The following is a 17,683-nucleotide window of genomic DNA, read 5'->3' as shown; positions in this document are numbered from 1 at the left end:
TTGTGGTTTTGGATTTTAAACTATACTCTTTACCGAATTTTCCAAACATTTTATAATAAGTACTATTATATTTAAAATTAAAAAATAAACAAATTTGAAATCAAGAAGACTGTAACATAGATAATAGGAAGTTATGCCAAATTTCATTTCTGAAATATTTTGCAAACCTAATGTTGATATTGATGTTGACATTTTATTAACTTTGGGAAATCTCTCTAGAAATGTACAATACACAGAAAAGAGGAAAAAGGAGTTCAATATCTTAAAAAAGGATGTACATTCAATATGACCCTTTCAAGCAGTTTCCAAAATAATCTTTTTCCCTAATGTTCTTCTAATATACATCATTATGTCAACATAATAGCAGGAATATATCATAGTTTTTCAGTTTGAGTCAGCACACTCCTGAGACTCAGACTTTATATGTGGCCCCTTCTTATCACAGGCCAAAAAAATGATCTTATTAGATTAATGTGGTTGAGAGGGCAAGGAAGCCCACAAATGTTTAATTTTCTCTAGGAAAGCACGTTGTATCCAACCGTTTTAATGTAATCCATGTAGTTTTTATAGCTGAAGAAGATGAACATGTAAGAGAAAACCTTTTTGTGAGGATCTTAATGTTTTTCCATCCCCACTAAGGGACTGAATGTTAATTTCCTGTGCTCCACACACAAAGAGACCATTTCAGCACGCATGCTGCACAGCTCATAATCAGAGTATGAATAAGGTTCTTACTACACAAAAATCCATATTGCTTTCCTTCTGCTTCAGTATATTTATAGACCAAACAAATGAAATTTGCAGTAGCAGGCAATCATTTTAATAAAGAATTAGCAGGGCTTCCCTGGTGGCGCAGTGGTTGAGAGTCCGCCTGCCGATGCAGGGGACGCGGGTTCGTGCCCCGGTCCGGGAAGATCCCACATGCCACGGCTGAGCCCGTGAGCCATGGCCGCTGAGCCTGCGCGTCCGGAGCCTGTGCTCCGCAACGGGAGAGACCCCGACAGTGAGAGGCCCGCGCACCGCAAAAAAAAAAAAAAAAAAAAAATTGATAGTAAGTTTTTATGGATCATTGATCTAAAAAGTTTATGTACACTATTTATGAACTAAAAGGTCATAATCAATATCTAATGCTTTGTATTTTCTTCCTTTTTGTTGTTTCATTTTTAATGAATAGATTTATCTGACAAATCCAGCTTTAATCTTCACAAGGTGTAGATATGCTGAGACATTCCAGAACAGATAAGGAGGAGGGAGAGAGGGAAATTCCAAAAGAATGATTTGCTTATTTGGGGGAGGATAAAAATGTAAATCTAAATATTGCTTTTACCTCACTCAAATATTCACAAAATATTTTAAACACCGCTTAAGCCACTGGGGGAAAAACGTTTCCAAGAGTCTGTTACCCACTTATTAATATCCAATACCCAACATGGAAAGTTAGCAAATAGAGACAGCATGTGTTGAAACTACTCTAAATGGTTTTCAACATTTGTGGCATGTTTATATTTTTGCAGGAAATGACTCAAAATTTGCTTTGAAGTATTTTGTACTTCTTATGGTAATAAAGGAAAAAAAGGTTCTGCTTTGTTCCAATTCTCCATTAATATTTAGATAAAGCTACAATTTTCTTCTTGATTTACCAAAAATACAATTGTAAGAAATATTATTTAGAGAATTTCCATCTAAAATATCATCAATCTGAAATAATTTTTTAAATCCATGTTTTCTTCATAATAAAAGCAGCTACCATCTAGAAACTATGTTCAAGGTCCTGATATTAATTTATTTATCCATTTATTGTTTATATTCCACATACTTACCCCCTAAATTAAATGCTTAAATTTACATTTGACTTTAAATGGAATTACAGAATTTTTAAGAATTCAAAATCGAGTGAATGTGATAAACGAAAAGTTAAATTGGCTTAGGACAAATTTCTGCATTAGAAAAACACTATGTGAGCACGGTGAAAAGAAAGCAAAACTCTCCAAAGGTCAGTTTGAAATCACTCAGAAGTTTGACCAAAAAACCTATTTTCTCTTTGGGTTATTAGGTATTATTAAGTAAGCTAAATACTATCAGCAGGAGAAATCTTGATTTTAGAAAATTATTAGAAAAAGAATTTAATGGTATCTTTTGAGATATGAATAAGGCTTTGGTGGAATTCACAGATGATGAAAACAATCTTTGCAAAAAGTGATGAATGACAGATTATCCCAAACGAAAGGATGACATGCTTTTATCATCATGAGATTATGAAGACATACTGAAGTTTATAAGTGTCAGAGAGTTCCTCAAAAAAAGCTAACACGGACCCAGATTACAATCCGAATATAATATTTGCATCAATGCATACTCCATTACACTCTATGGTGTGGGAACATTATTTGAAACCCTGCGTTTGCTTGTGGCATAACCCACACTTTACAGGGGGCTCGGCAAACAAGAATATGTTCAGAGAAAGCATCCAGAGGAAAATTAAATCTCTGAAAACTACACAATGTAAGAATTGGTTGAAAGAACAGATTGTGTTTTGACTGGGAAGAAGTGTCAGAGGGGACAGAGTAACAGCTTCTACGACCTGGAGGTCAGTTCAGAGGAAGAAGGACTGTTACCTCAGGAGTAGAACTAAGACCAATGGCTACACGGGATTGTGAGAAATATATGAAAATGTCTAACAAACAGAAATAATCTGTTTATAAAAGAAACAGGAAGGCACTACAACTATCAAGAATGTGCAGTAGAAGGGAGACTAGTGTTCAACTCCTGACCTCACTGCTTTTTAAAAAAAACTTCATTTTAATTGGAGTATAGTTGCTTTACAATGTTATATGAGTTTCTGCTGTACAGCAAAGAGAATCAGCTATTTGTATACATATATACCCTCTCTTTATTTATTTTTTTGCGGTACGCGGGCCTCTCACTGTTGTGGCCTCTCCCGCTGCGGAGCACAGGCTCCGGGCGCGCAGGCTCAGCCGCCATGGCTCACGGGCCCAGCCGCTCCGCGGCACGTGGGATCTTCCCGGACCGGGGCACGAACCCGCGTCCCCTGCATCGGCAGGCGGACTCTCGACCACTGCGCCACCCGGGAAGCCCTATCCCCGCTCTTTTTAGATTTCCTTTCCACTTAGTTCGTCACAGAGCATTGAGTCTGACCTCACTGCTTTCTTTAGCTTTGGGATCTTGGTCCAGTTACTAAACTTCTCTGACTTTACATTTCCTTATCTATAAAATGGATGTTCTTGCATTGGATGAAAGTGGCATAGGAGGCCAGAATACTGCGGTAAGGGAGAGGAAGTCCTGAACTAGATGACTGCCATGCTTCTTCCTACTTCTAAGTTTCTACTATTTTATAATAAGTGAAAATGAGATATTTTTCATCTCATGGTAAGAAATTATTGCTAAATAATTTCTCTTATTCAACATGTAACTATTATGTTGTATAATAGGTATATAGTGCCTACTATATATAGGCACTCTTCTAAGAATACAGAAGTGAAAAAAATGCACAAAAAATGCTTGTCCTCATAGACCTTATATTATGTGGGAGGAGACAGACAATAAATATGTAAATCATATAGTATAGTAGAAGCTGAGAAGTGCTATATAGAGAAATAGAAAAATTAGAAATTTTAAATAAGGCCTGGAAGCTTCCATGAGAAGCAGACATATGAACAAAGATACATTAATTTCATCAGTAATTGTAAAATTGATTTTATTATGAAATCCATTGAAAAATGTGGTATCCTCGACCAAATCCTGTGATCCAAATAATGTTCCAAATAATGTAATCTCATCAGAGAATGTTATGGATTGAATTGTGTTCCCCCAAAATTCATGTTGAAGTTCTAACCTTTAGTACTTCAGAATGTGTACTAAATAGGATTAGTACACATTCTGTACTTCAGAATGTGTACTAATAGGAAATAGGATTTTTAAGGAGGTAATTAAGTGAAATGAGATCATTGGGATGGGTCCCAATACATAATGACTGGTGTATTTATAAGGAGAGGAGATTAGGACACAGATATTTTACAGAGGGAAGAACGTGTGAAGACAAAGACACAGAGAGAAGCCGCTGTCTGTAAGCCAAGGAGAAAGGCCTCAGAAGAAAGCAACCCTGCTGACACTTGGATCTCAGACTTCTGCCTCCAGAACAGTGAGACTATACATTTCTGTTGTTTAAGCCACCCAGTCTGTGGTGCTTTGTTATAGCAGCCCTAACAAACGAATGCAGAGAATATTGTAGCATATTGACCCAGTCTAAATATTAAGTTTAGGATAATGCAAGATTGCATAGCCATTTCTAGAGCAACTCAGAATCTTTTACAAACTTTCTATTTAGAATTTATATGTAGATTTCAGTTTTTTCTGTGTGTATCCTTTTAACATTAAATTGCATTGAAAATCTTAAACCTAATGGTTTCCTCCCAACACACTCTATGGAAGAGATACAGTTTAACCAAAATATCACAAGGACTTCACAACTAATAATACCATGCTTAAGTTATATGTAAACTTTCAGGATATGCAAAACATTTATTTTTCTATCAAGCTGTATATAAACTTAGAGAAGTTTAAGATGGCAGCTCATAATCTTTTAGAATGTTCATGTGCACAAGCAAAAAGTGAATAATACCAGAAATTAGATTTTCCCACCTCCTTCAAATCTTATTCCCCAATTGCTGAAAGAGCTCAGTCCAGCTTTGCCGGGTACCTTGTAATCAAGCTGGCTACCTACTCATACAAGCAACTGCATGACTCTGTGGAATATACTGGATGCATGTTTTAAAATATTCTTTAGTTTGAATAACATTGTTTCCTATTCCCTTTAGATGTTCCTATTAGTGATATACATTAGTTTTAGAGATAAAAATAAGTAAATGAATATACTTACAGGTCCTGTTAATCTAGATGCTTTCTCAAATTCTTCACCTTCTTCCATCAGTGCTTCCTCAGTTCCAGCTAAAGAATCTATTTTCACAAAAAGAATGGGTAAACTAGAGTCACATATTGCTTACTAACTCTCTGATATATAAACCTATTATGAGAAGGATATTAAAGTGACTGAACCAGTTGTTGAAAAATCATAGTGTTTGTGATTTTAAATAGGGTGTAGAGTGTTATTTATTTATTTATTTATTTATTTTTTGCGGTATGCGGGCCTCTCACTGTTGTGGCCTCTCCCGTTGCGGAGCACAGGCTCCGGATGCGCAGGCCTAGCGGCCATGGCTCACGGGCTTAGTTGCTCCGCGGCACGTGGGATCCTCCCGCACCGGGGCACGAACCCGTGTCTCCTGCATCGGCAGGCGGATTCTCAACCACTGCGCCACCAGGGAAGCCCGAGTGTTATTTATTTAGCTTAAAGACAATGTATGAAAAACGTTTAGTATTTCTAATTTAAAAGGGCACAGTGAAGTCAGGAATGTGCAAGAGCTGCAGTCAACTTAGAGCAACACTCCTTTTGGCATATTAGTTAGCTAACTGCTGAAACTTTCATGTCCTTTTTCTGTCTTGTAATTTTGTATTTGTTTTATCCATCAACTTTTTTTTTTGCTACACTATTTAGGTATCAATTTGTGTTCTCTCTTTTAAATGGGATGAAAAATTCTGAAAAGTTTGGAGAAAAGTACGTATTGTTAAATGGTGGTAGGCTTTCCATTTTAATGTATCAAGCAAAGAGTTGTAATTATTCACTTGACTAGATTGATGAGTGGGTGGGTAGCAACTTTCAAATATGTGAATAAAATGATGGCAACACATTCCATATGTCTGCTGAATTTAATTAATTATATCAAAGGTTTCTATAGGCTATAAAGAATTCTTCAATAAAGACAGATACATGGAGCATCTAGAAATAGTCTGTATTTTAATACCTTCCATTCAAATAAAAACATCAGTTAAGAGGAAGGTATTCTAAACCACTGAAAACTTTAAGAATTGATTTCTTATATTTATTCACTTTAAAGAGCCATATGCCTCCCTAAAGAAGACTTTCTTCAGATTAACATACATATGGAGACAGATTTTCTTCCTGTTGCATAAAATGCGTGCTCTGGGAAGAAAATCAGAGCATTAAATCCTCCAAGCCCTTAATGGCCACTCAAGACCAGAGAGACAACGGAAAGCTTAGCACAAATCCATAAGCATAGCTTTTGAATCATGGAGCTCTCTCTATCTCCGATAATTTAGAATTTTATATTCAAAAAGAAAAATAAAATGGGTATAAATGAGAATTATATCAAGTTAAAAATATTAATTTATTAATGAAGGAAGCTTGAACCCCTATCTATTAAAACCCCATTGTAAATGTGACACTAGATAGATTCTTTACATTAGAATGTATAAGTTAGCATAATTCAAGTCCTTCAGGACTGAATTATATTCTGCACAACTGTGAGCAAATATTACTGTAATTTCAGCATTCACTTGGTATTTTTTCCATTTTATTTTTGTGTTGAAATTTTTATTTGTGTAGAATATTGACAATAAGTAATATTAAAATGTTATATTCTACATTATAAAGCAAATTATTTCATCTACAGAGGAAAACGCACTGTCTTGTGGATTTGCTAGGTTTTTTATAGTTAGAAATACTGTATAATAAGTGAGTTCTCAAGTTCCTCTCAGTGAGCAGTTAATGGTTTTAAAGAGATATTGTCATTGCATTTGTTTTTTATGCGTATGTACATTAATCAGTTCATTCATCCATTTATTTGTGTATTTGTATGTTTGTTTATTCAAAAAAACTATATGCCAGGCTCTCAGCTAGGTGCTTTCAAAACAAGTTGAGCAAGAAAATTTTCTATGACTCTTTCTATCTTGGAATTTATTTGAACACCTTTACAGTACTGATTTTTTAAAATAAAAATTAACATTTATGAAGGGAAGGTATTGGTAACTTTATATGGTTTTACATTTTGTTCTGTTCTTGTTTTGGCTGAATTCTTCCTGGTTATTGGTGCCATATCCAGTGAGATCTACAGTGTGAAAAGATCCATTCAGCTCAGCATAAAGGGACAGCTGTGAAGTGCACCAGAATATTTATGAATTTACATATCTGACAGTATTAAAAGTTAAGTTGAAATGACCCTTAAATAGCCCAAATCTAGTGATAGAATATTAATCTAACAAGTTAGTAGGGACAATAAACATCATGAAATAAAACCTTAGTGTTTAAGACTGGGAGGGGTATACTCCATTTTTTTAAGTGTCCTGAGTACTTTGCTTATTACCAACTACTGGTGGGTGCATATGCATAAACTTTTTTGTCCTGTCTATTCCAGAGCAATTTCTTCTAAGTATAAATGATTTTCAAAATGCAAGCAATGAATTCTTTGAGCTTTCTTTAATAACATGGAGGGGAAAATGAGTCTCTAAATTTGTCAAATATTAGAGTTTATCTCCTCATTTGAGAGAAGAAACTGAAGCATTGAAAGATAAAGTAATTTTGTCAAAATCTAAGTTTCGGGCAGCACTTGGACTAAAAACTTAGCCTCTGTGGTTGATTGGGCGTGCTGGTAAGAACCTGGAGATCTGTAGGGTTTGTTGCTGTTTAACTTCACTTAATGTCTTCCTGTCATTATTTTTACTTTTGCTGTTTGTGTCATAACAGGATTTTGTTAAGCACAAAATTATACCTGTTCATAGAAATATTTATGTTTATTAAGCAAAGCTTAATGTGGTTGCATATTTAACATAACAATCACACTAGTACTTTTTGGATCTAGCGATTTGACTAACTTAAGTAGAAAAGAATGTACTGAATCAGAAAGCATATTTTGGAATTCGTTGATTAGGTCTCTAATATCTGAATGTGAAGAATGCAGGATATAAGAAGTTCAAGAAAGGAGCTTAAACTTAATGAATACCTTTTCCCCCAGTGAATGCAAGTACGTATAATCAACATATTACTGATGCCTTGTTTAATTTTCTAAAAAATTTAAATCCTAACAATACTCAGTTATTATGTAAACATGACTGTTGAAGGATATATTATCTGTAGATCGAATGATTAGAGTGGTTTTGATAGAATTAAGAAGTATATATATATAATGGGCCAGTAGTTAATACCTGTGTTTTGTATCTACATTTTTATTTGAATTTTATTTTATTTATTTTTTGTATCTAGTTTTATAATGAGCATGGTGGAGAACACACAAGAAACCCTCAAGAAGCATATAATCCAACTGAGGTAAGAAGAATAAACACACAAGGAGTAATTCAAAAACAATTAGGGGTTGGGGACTTCCCTGGTGGTCCAGTGGTTAAGACTCTGCCTTCCAATACAGGGGGAGTGGGTTCGATCCCCGGTTGGGGAATTAAGATCCCACATGCCATGCGGTGCCGCCAAACATTAAAACAAACAAACAAAAAAGAACCAGATCTTATTTAAAAAAAAAAAAAAAAGCAATTAGGGATTGAAAAAAGAAAACACTGCTGTGGACTGGACTTCAGGGAGACTTGACATCATCTTAGCACATAGGATCTGAACAGGCAGAGGAAACGAGAAAGAACTTACTGTGAGTTGGAGAAAAATGGCTTAAGTAAAGGTACACATGCAAGAGTACCAGTGAGGAGAAGCCAGGATGACTCCAAAAGCTAATGGAGTGTCAACAAATGGCCAGCCTGGGGCCCCTCAATTGCTAATGACACACTGTTCACCTTCCGCTGGCAGTGTTAAAGGTTTGTCCTGAGAGTGTTTCATCTCATCAGTCCTATGAGAGATTTGAGTATCTAGAAACTATTACCTTTGTTTAGTATTGTGCTACACTGGCATTGGTTTCTGTTCCCACAACACTTTATTTTTTAACTTTTATTTATAATGTTTTAAATATTTGATATATTAAAAAGTACATATAAAATATACATGTATAATAAAAAAAATATATATAGTACATTTAAGTTACAAAGCACAATGATAAAATAAACACCCAAACCCACCACCTAACTTAGGAATTAAAACATTTCCCATAACCTTCATATACCTGTGAGCTCCTTCCTAATCCCATCTCCGTGCTTCCCCTACACCCTGAGAATAACAACCATTTCGAGTCTTTCATTCCCTTTTTTCAATATAATTGTATCACTTAATGTACGTCTTCCTAAAGAATATACTGTTTAGATTTGCTAGTTTTGAGCTTTAAAAAAATGACATTCTATGACTTGCTTTTGTTCAATCAACATTATGCTTTTTTTATAAAGACATTTTGTTTTATTGAGATACATATTTTTACAACTTTTTTTTTACAAATATTATGCTTTTAAGACTCATTCAGTTGTGAGCCCCAACCTACTAATACCAGATTGGAAGACCCAACTGCCATTTCAGATCAGTTGCTTGAAATCAGCATTTATATCATGTTAACATTTAGATTATGGAAGCCGTCAATCTCTACAAACCAGGGCCTTCTTTTTCAAAGAAACAGTTGTTCACATTTACCAGCACATCACTGATTTCATCCGTCCTATGTGTGCAGCTGAAATGCATTCAGCTTCCTACAGTGTAACAGTTTTATAATCTATCCATTTTAGTGTCCAGCAGCATACTAACAAATTCGCTTGCATTTCATGGTACGCGAGACTTGCTTCTCTAACATATTTATCCAGAAGTGGAGTTTCTGGGCTTTACTCAGACTTTACGATAATAGAAGACTATTTCCAAAATTGTTTATGCCCCACCTGTAGTGTAGGAGTTTCTTTTTGTCTCTATCTTCACCAGCACTTGATTTTGCCAGATTTCTTAATTAATGTCAAAGAAAAGGTTGTAAAAGAGCATCCCTCTGTGGCCTTAACTTGCTTTTCCTTGATTACTAAACATTTTTCATATGCTCATTGGCCATTTGTGTTTCCTCTTCCGTGAAATGTCTATTCATGTCTGTTGCTTATTTTTCTAGTGGTTTGCTGATCCTTTCTTTATTAAATTATAGATGTACTTTATGTATTCTGAATGTTAATCTTTGATCAGTGACAAATATATTCAAACATAGTTTCCTATATTGTAGCTTGTCAACTCACTTTTTTCTGGCATCTTTTGATGAACAAGAATTCTCAACACTCTATAGTTGAATATTTTTTAGTGTTTAGGAATGTTTGCGTCTTGTTTCAGATGTCCTGCTCTATCCAGATGTAAGGAAAATGTTTTCCTATGGTTTCTCTTCTGATTATTCCAACTGGATGTACCGACTGCTCCCTGCTAGAACACTGAATGATGAAGCAGTGATGTGCCTTAGATGTCACTGCAGTGCCATTACAGGTACTTATTTATTTATTCCGCAAACATTTTGAAGTACCCTGGCATGAACTTAATATGCTAAGCCAAGAAGTTTGAATTCTGTCCTGTAGAAAATGGGGAAGAAATAGCAGCTTTATTTTTACAAAGATAATGAACCGAAACGGGTGAGGTAGGACAAGGAGAATCTATTTACAGAGCTCTTACACTAGCCAGAGAAAGAGGACAAGGGCATAGACTAGGCAGTCTCAGGGAAAATGAAGATGAGACTGGCTTGGTGACAATGACGTGATTTGAGACCGATTTAATATAGGGCTGAGAGACGGGAAGGAAAATCAAGTTTGATGTTGACATTTCTGCCCGAAGGCTGAAAGGATCCACGACGTGCGAATGTGAGTAGGCAATGTAAGTTCCAAAACCAAGTTGGAATTAGTGACAGACTTTGGGAGTAGCCAACGCAGAGTTGACCTGTTTGTACCTTAAACAGGCACAGGCGTTAAGAGGCTGCTCTTCAGAAGCCACACCTCTTGCTTCATTTTCTCCTTTGCCTTTCACCTCCTGACACACAGCCTGCAGAAGTGGTGGATGTACGATTGGCAGCTACGGTGATTTGGCACAGGGGAAGATGTTTGGTTTAGTGTCCTTTTGTAAAAAAAAATCTTTACAATGTATATTGTTGGATTTAAAACTTACCCCCCAAATCTGGGATTATTTCATCTGGAGAATGAAGTATTTGCGAGGTCTCTTCTGTCCTTTCCACCAGGCTGTCTCCTTGAAGCCTAAACGATGAACAGTGGTCAATGAAACTCTAATAAGGTTGAATTGTGAAATGTGAACTACATACTACCGAGGACACGACTATGAACTTCTAAACTCTAAAATCAGACATGCTTCTTCCAAGTAGAAATACAGCCTTACCGAAACCTTTGTAATCCAGTGTTTTTGCTTCTCTAACCTTTAAGGAAAAGGCTTTCTTCTTTTCTCCTGTATACATGTGAAGATTAGTCTAGATAGAATCTGCTTTTCTTCTAAGCCTCACTGAGGAAGGTTTATAGACAAATGTTTCCACGGAAACTACAATGGGGGAAGTGAGTAGAAGACAAGCAGTCGTCCAACAACAGTGTGCTTGCCTGACTTCTGGGTCCAGGGGCAAGACGGGGGTCCCCATGGCTGCACGGCGGTTTATCACATACAATTCTCCAAATCAACCACACCTGCGCTTAAAGGCCTGCATGCAGGTCCAGATTCATCTCAACAGGGGGTGTGAAGATTCTCGATACGTGTGGCCGCCCAGGTTTCTCCTAGACACTGGGTCTTCTTCAGGAGAGGCAGGTTACACGGGAACTTTTAGGACAATAGATTTCTGAGCTTCTATATCCTCACCTCTAGAGAGAGACTAGTCTGGGTTTACATCACACTGTGAAACCACTCTATCAAAGGAGGTAGAGCTCATCAGTAAATGCTGGAACTCTGACCTCAGAGCAGCAGAATAAGCTCTGCTAATATTGGAGGACAGTATATCAAATAATCCAGAGACTGGAAACTTCTACCAGTGCCCTTACTTTTGTCTTGAATTTAACTCCCACCAGGTGAGTGCTCTCATGGGAGTATTAATAAAAACGTGACATATGCCGTTAATATTTTCAAAAATACAAACTCAAATACAATTCATAACTGTACCAGGCTCAATAGTCCAAATTTTCAACGATTTTATCTTTGCTTTTATATGCTACAGCAGAATCCAATAACATATATGCATGACTCTCTCTTTACCTTTTGTGTAAGTATAAATATTGTACATTATATTTTTATTCCTACAATATTAAATATTGTCCATTTCTGTACATATTATACATTTATACTTACATATTACCTTCTATACACAAACCATATTTACTGTATTATACAAGCTAATTAAATAATTCTCAAGAGTAGCTTGCTGATCGTCATATAAAACTCTTGGGTTGGGCTTCCCTGGTGGCGCAGTGGTTGAGAGTCCGCCTGCTGATGCAGGGGACGCGGGTTCGTGCCCCGGTCCGGGAAGATCCCACATGCCGCGGAGCGGATAGGCCCATGAGCCATGGCCGCTGAGCCTGTGCGTCCGGACCCTGTGCTCCGCAAAGGGAGAGGCCACAACAGTGAGAGGCCTGCGTACCACAAAAAAAAACCCCAAAAAACTCTCGGGTCAAAAATCTTACACTTTTAGTGAAGTTTTAAATTTTTACTCTAAAAACACAGCATCACTTTTAAGAGACTGATTTAGCTACATACTTCCCAAATCTGCGCAACTATTTCTTTTCATGTTGTTTACTTCTAACAATTGGGAAATATTCTTTTTTCATCAAAATTATCAAAGAAAGTATGTAGGTACACAAGATATTGAAACATGTAAGTAAAAATTATCATTAAAAATTAACAATGAGCTCCAACACATTTGGGTATTTAACATTAGGTTAAAAACCTAAACAGAAAATAAATCTCCAACAAAGGCAGAATGAAAAGAGAAATCAAAAGCAAGCTGTGATTTTTTTTTTTTTTTTTTTTTGCTCATTGCAAGCTTCAATAAAAAGAAATACTTACTTAGTATTTATCAATATGCTCAATAATAACCCAAATGTGGTGGAGATGTAAAGAAATTGCTACTGCCCTTGATTTCACAGAGTTCTCAATTTAGCTGAGTTGGAAAGACAAATGGCCATGAAAACAGCCAACAAATTGGGTGGCCCTGAAGCTGGCTCATCTCTGTCCAAACAGTGCCCTCCAGATACCTCTTCACCGTGACTTGGCGGCCGCTCCAATGAGGAATGCTTCTCAGCCCTGCTATCCTTGGGCACTCTGACAATGGTTCCCAAGCTGTGATCCACAGATTACAGCTGTGTGGGCAAGTCTGAGTTGTGTGGGCAAGTCTGGGAAATAGTCTTAATAAAAGTTAAACCTTTTTTGTTTTTTGTAACACCACAAGAGTTATACTCATACTCTCAAACATTTTCACTTTGCTTTCTAAAACTCCCCTTCCATATTAAACACTCTTCTATATTCTCAGCCACTAAACAAAATGTTTCTTGCTCTTCCTTGTCATAACTGAAGCCCGTTTCTCATCTAAGAGTAGGACATCCCTTTTTCCTCTAAGAATATTATATAGTACCTCCTCTCCAAAGCAGGCTGCCGAAGCCCTCAACCTCAGCTAACACAGGATTATAAATATTAACCTGTTCTCTTTCTGCCTGTGAAGACTTTGATCAGGTTCAATATTTTCTTCAACTCAAGTGTCACTATTATTGTGAATGATCTTTGTGTTCATGCGTATCTACCTGCTAATTTCTTTTTTTTTTTCTTTTTTTTTTTTTGCGGTACGCAGACCTCTCACTGTTGTGGCCTCTGCTGTTGCGGAGCGCAGGCTCCGGACGCGCAGGCTCAGAGGCCATGGTTCACGGGCCCAGCCGCTCCACGGCACGTGGGATCCTCCCCGACCGGGGCACGAACCCACGTCCCCTGCATCGGCAGGCGGGCTCTCAACCACTGCGCCACCAGGGAAGCCCTACCTGCTAATTTCCAAGTCCCTCAATCTCAAATCTGGAGAGCTTCCCTTCCATTTCACCTTCCCTAACCCAAGGACAGATAACTCAATTGCTCTGTCAGAAATCTTTAAATCCAATATCCTGTTCTCTGACAACAAACTCGCCTCCCGTAGGCTCTTACACAAACTCACTTTCTCTTTAATCAAACATATATCTTCATTTTGCCTTGGTTTTCTCCCGGTTTCACACCTCTCCTGATTTCCTTCCTGCCTTCCTCAGCTGGGACTTACTGCCCCTTCAATTCCCATGCACCCATGTCCTTTAAGTCATTACTGCCAACCAGACCCTAACCCTGTATTAACTGTTTCATCATTTTCATTCACATGTGCAGCTGAAAACGACTGGTGAAAATCATGACACTCTAGGGACTGACGAGTATAAATCAATAGTCTCCAACTTTAAACTTTGGCTTCTTGGCTGTTTTTCTTTCTTCCATTCCTTTCAAAGTCTTTTCAAAAATATCACCTCTCTTCTGTGTCATCCAGAAAAAATTATCTAATCAGGAATAAGGACCTCCTACTCCCCCTCACACAGCACCAACAGAATTATCTTCACCCTGACCTGTATTCACCACCTTTCCAATTCACAGAGGATGAGACCCTCTCCCTTGACTAAGGCTCAGACCATCCATCAGGCTGGTGATTTGGGTCCCATCATCTCATCTGCCTCTTGGACCGAATTTCTTTTACTCACCGCCTCTCATTCTGTTGATCTCTACTGCTCATTTCCCATAGCATAGAAACAAGTTCACTTCTCCTGCAGCCTTAAAAAAACAAACAAAACAAATGCCTCCCTTAATCATCTAAAACATCTACCTGTTGCTTTTTCCAGCCCATTCTTCTTTGAGCCAAACTCCCTAAACATTCTAAAAATCCCTCAGTGCCTTTTTAAAAAACTGAAGTATTAACATAAAATATCCTATTAGTTTCTGGTGTGCATCATAGTGATTTGACATATGTATACATTCTGAAACGGTCACCAGAAGTTTAGTTACCGTCTGTCACCGTGCAAAGTTATTACAATATTATTGACCATATGTTCCTTATGCTGTGCTTTACATCCCCGTGACTTACTTATTTTACAACTGGAAGTTGGTGCCTCTTCACCTCTTTCACCTATTTCGGCTGCCCCTCACCCCAACTCCCCTCTAGCGACCACCAGTTTGATCTCTGTATCTATGAGTCTGTTTCTGTTTTGTTTTATTTGTTCCTTTGCTTTGTGTTATAGATTCCACATATGGACACTTGGGTTGTTTCCATATCTTGGCTATTGTAAGTAATGCTGCAATGAACATATGGGTGCATATAGTTTTTTGAGTTAGTGGGGGTTTTTTGTTTTGTTTTGCTTTAAGATAAATACTCAGACCTGGAATTGCTGGATCATATGGTAGTTCTATTTTTAATTTTTTGAGAAACCTCCGTACTGTTTTCCACGGTGGCTACACCAACTTAATTCCTACCAACAGTGCGTGAGGATTCACTTTTCTTCACATCCTTGCAAACCCTTGTTATTTTTGGTCTTTCTGATAATAGCCATTCTGACAGGTGTGAGGTAAAGTCTCATTGTGGTTTTGATTTGCATTTCCCTGATAATTAGTGATGTTTGGCATCTTTTCATGCGCCTGTTGGCCATCTACATGCCTTCTTTGGAAAAAAAAAGTCTATTCAGGTCCTCTGCCCACGTTTTAAATCCGGTTGTTTGTTTTTTGTGATTTTGAGCTCTACAAGCTCTTCATATGTTTGATACTAACTCTCCACCACTGCCTTTACTTCCACAGTTTTAATCCACCCCTCAACTTATTTTATTTATTTTGTACATCTTTATTGGAGTATAATTGCTTTACAGTGCTGTATTAGTTTCTGCTTTATAACAAAGTGAATCAGCTATATGTATATACATATATCCCCATATCTCCTCCCTCTTGCATCTCCCTCCCACCCTCCCTTTCCCACCCCTCTAGGTGGTCACAAAGCACCGAGCTGATCTCCCTGTGCTATGTGGCTGCTTCCCACTAGCTATCTATTTTACATTTGGTAGTGTATATATGTCCATGCCACTCTCTCACTTCGTCCCAGCTTACCCTTCCCCCTCCCCGTGTCCTCAAGTCCATTTTCTACGTCTGCGTTTTTATTCCTGTCCTGCCCCTAGATTCTTCAGAACCTTTTTTTTTTCTGGATTCCATATATATGTGTTAGCATACGGTATTTGTTTTTATCTTTCTGACTTACTTCACTCTGTATGACAGTCTCTAGGTCCATCCGCCTCACTACAAATAACTCAATTTCGTTCCTTTTTATGGCTGAGTAATATTCCATTGTATATATGTGCCACATCTTCTTTATCCATTCATCTGTCAGTAGACACTTAAGTTGCTTCCATTTCCTGGCTATTGTAAATAGAGCTGCAATGAACATTGTGGTACATAACTGTTTTTTGAATTATGGTTTTCTCAGGGTATATGTCCAGTAGTGGGATTGCTGGGTCGTATGGCAGTCCTATTTTTAGTTTTTTAAGGAACCTCTATACTGTTCTCCATAGTGGCTGTATGAATTTACATTCCCAACAACAGTGCAGGAGGGTTCCCTTTTCTCCACACCCTCTCCAGCATTTATTGTTTGTAGATTTTTTGATGATGGCCATGCTGACTGGTGTGAGTTGATACCTCACTGTGGTTTTGATTTGCATTTCTCTAATGATTAGTGATATTGAGCATTCTTTCACGTGTTTATTGTCAATCTGTATATCTTCTTTGGAAAAATGTCTATTTAGGTCTTCTGCCCATTTTTGGATTGGGTTGTTTTTTTGATATCGAGCTGCATGTAAATTTTGGAGATTAATCCTTTGTCAGTTGCTTCATTTGCAAATATTTTCTCCCATTCTGAGGGTTGTCTTTTGGTCTTGTTTATGGTTTCCTTTGCTGTGCAAAAGCTTTTAAGTTTCACTAGGTCCCATTTGTTTATTTTTGTTTTTATTTCCACTTCTCTAGGAGGTGGGTCAAAAAGGATCTTGCTGTATTTATGTCATAGAGTGTTCTGCCTATGTTTTCCTCTTAGAGTTTTATAGTGTCTGGCCTTACATTTAGGTCTTTAATCCATTTTGAGTTTATTTTTGTGTATGGTGTTAGGGAGTGTTCTAATTTCATTCCCTCAACTTATTTTAATTTGCTCTGTGCTGCTACCATTCTGAGATGACTGGTTATACTAAGACTACCTGACCTTCTAATTGCCACATACAGTTGAAAACTTTCTGATATTGTTTTTATTTTACTTTCAGCTGTACTTCGTATGAACACTCTTTTCCCACTCTGCACCATCTCCCTGAATCAGCTCATCCACTCTTATGGCTTTAACTACATTTACGGTGAGTTTTTTCAAATCTTGAGTTCTCAGCTCGAGATTGGTGTACCCAGATTCTTACAGGACATTTTACTTGGATTAACTATAAGCATCTCAAAGGGAACTTGTCCAAAGCAAACTCATCTTCATCATACCCTGCCTCATATTACACATGGTTAATCAATCCCAGCTTCGTTAATTATACTTGCTAAAGAGATTTCCTGAATCTATCACTTCTTTATACTACTAACTATAATTGTGCTGCTCATCTTGACTTGCTTGGATTATTAGTTTTCTTGATGATATTCATGCAGAGAAACTTGTCCTTCAAAAATCCATTTTTTCCATATGGCTACCAGAAAGTTCAAAATAAATCCTCATGCTTTATTATTCTCATGCTTTAAATATTTTAGTGCAAGAGATTTTAACATGAGTATGCTTAGACATGCCCACAGACAGGTTTCAGGGGGACTCACTGTAATTCACAATAAATAGAATAGAAGTTTTTGGTGGATTTTTCTTTTTTGGACAGGCAAACA

At 37.2% G+C, this 17,683-nt stretch overlaps 1 protein-coding gene across 1 annotated transcript in view; it reads right to left on the bottom strand.

The window, feature by feature from the left end:
* The window catches only part of C17H8orf34 (chromosome 17 C8orf34 homolog), a 294,894-nt gene that overhangs the window by 69,238 nt on the left and 207,973 nt on the right, over positions 1 to 17,683 (bottom strand). Inside the window, 2 exon segments of the mRNA XM_059042628.2 lie at positions 4,898 to 4,974; positions 10,925 to 11,010. Coding sequence (XP_058898611.2) covers positions 4,898 to 4,974; positions 10,925 to 11,010 — 163 coding nt within the window.

Source organism: Kogia breviceps, chromosome 17, assembly GCF_026419965.1.
Source record: "Kogia breviceps isolate mKogBre1 chromosome 17, mKogBre1 haplotype 1, whole genome shotgun sequence".
NCBI lineage: Eukaryota > Metazoa > Chordata > Mammalia > Artiodactyla > Physeteridae > Kogia > Kogia breviceps.
Note: the sequence above shows the minus strand (reverse complement) of the source record. Positions and strands in the feature narration are given on the sequence as shown.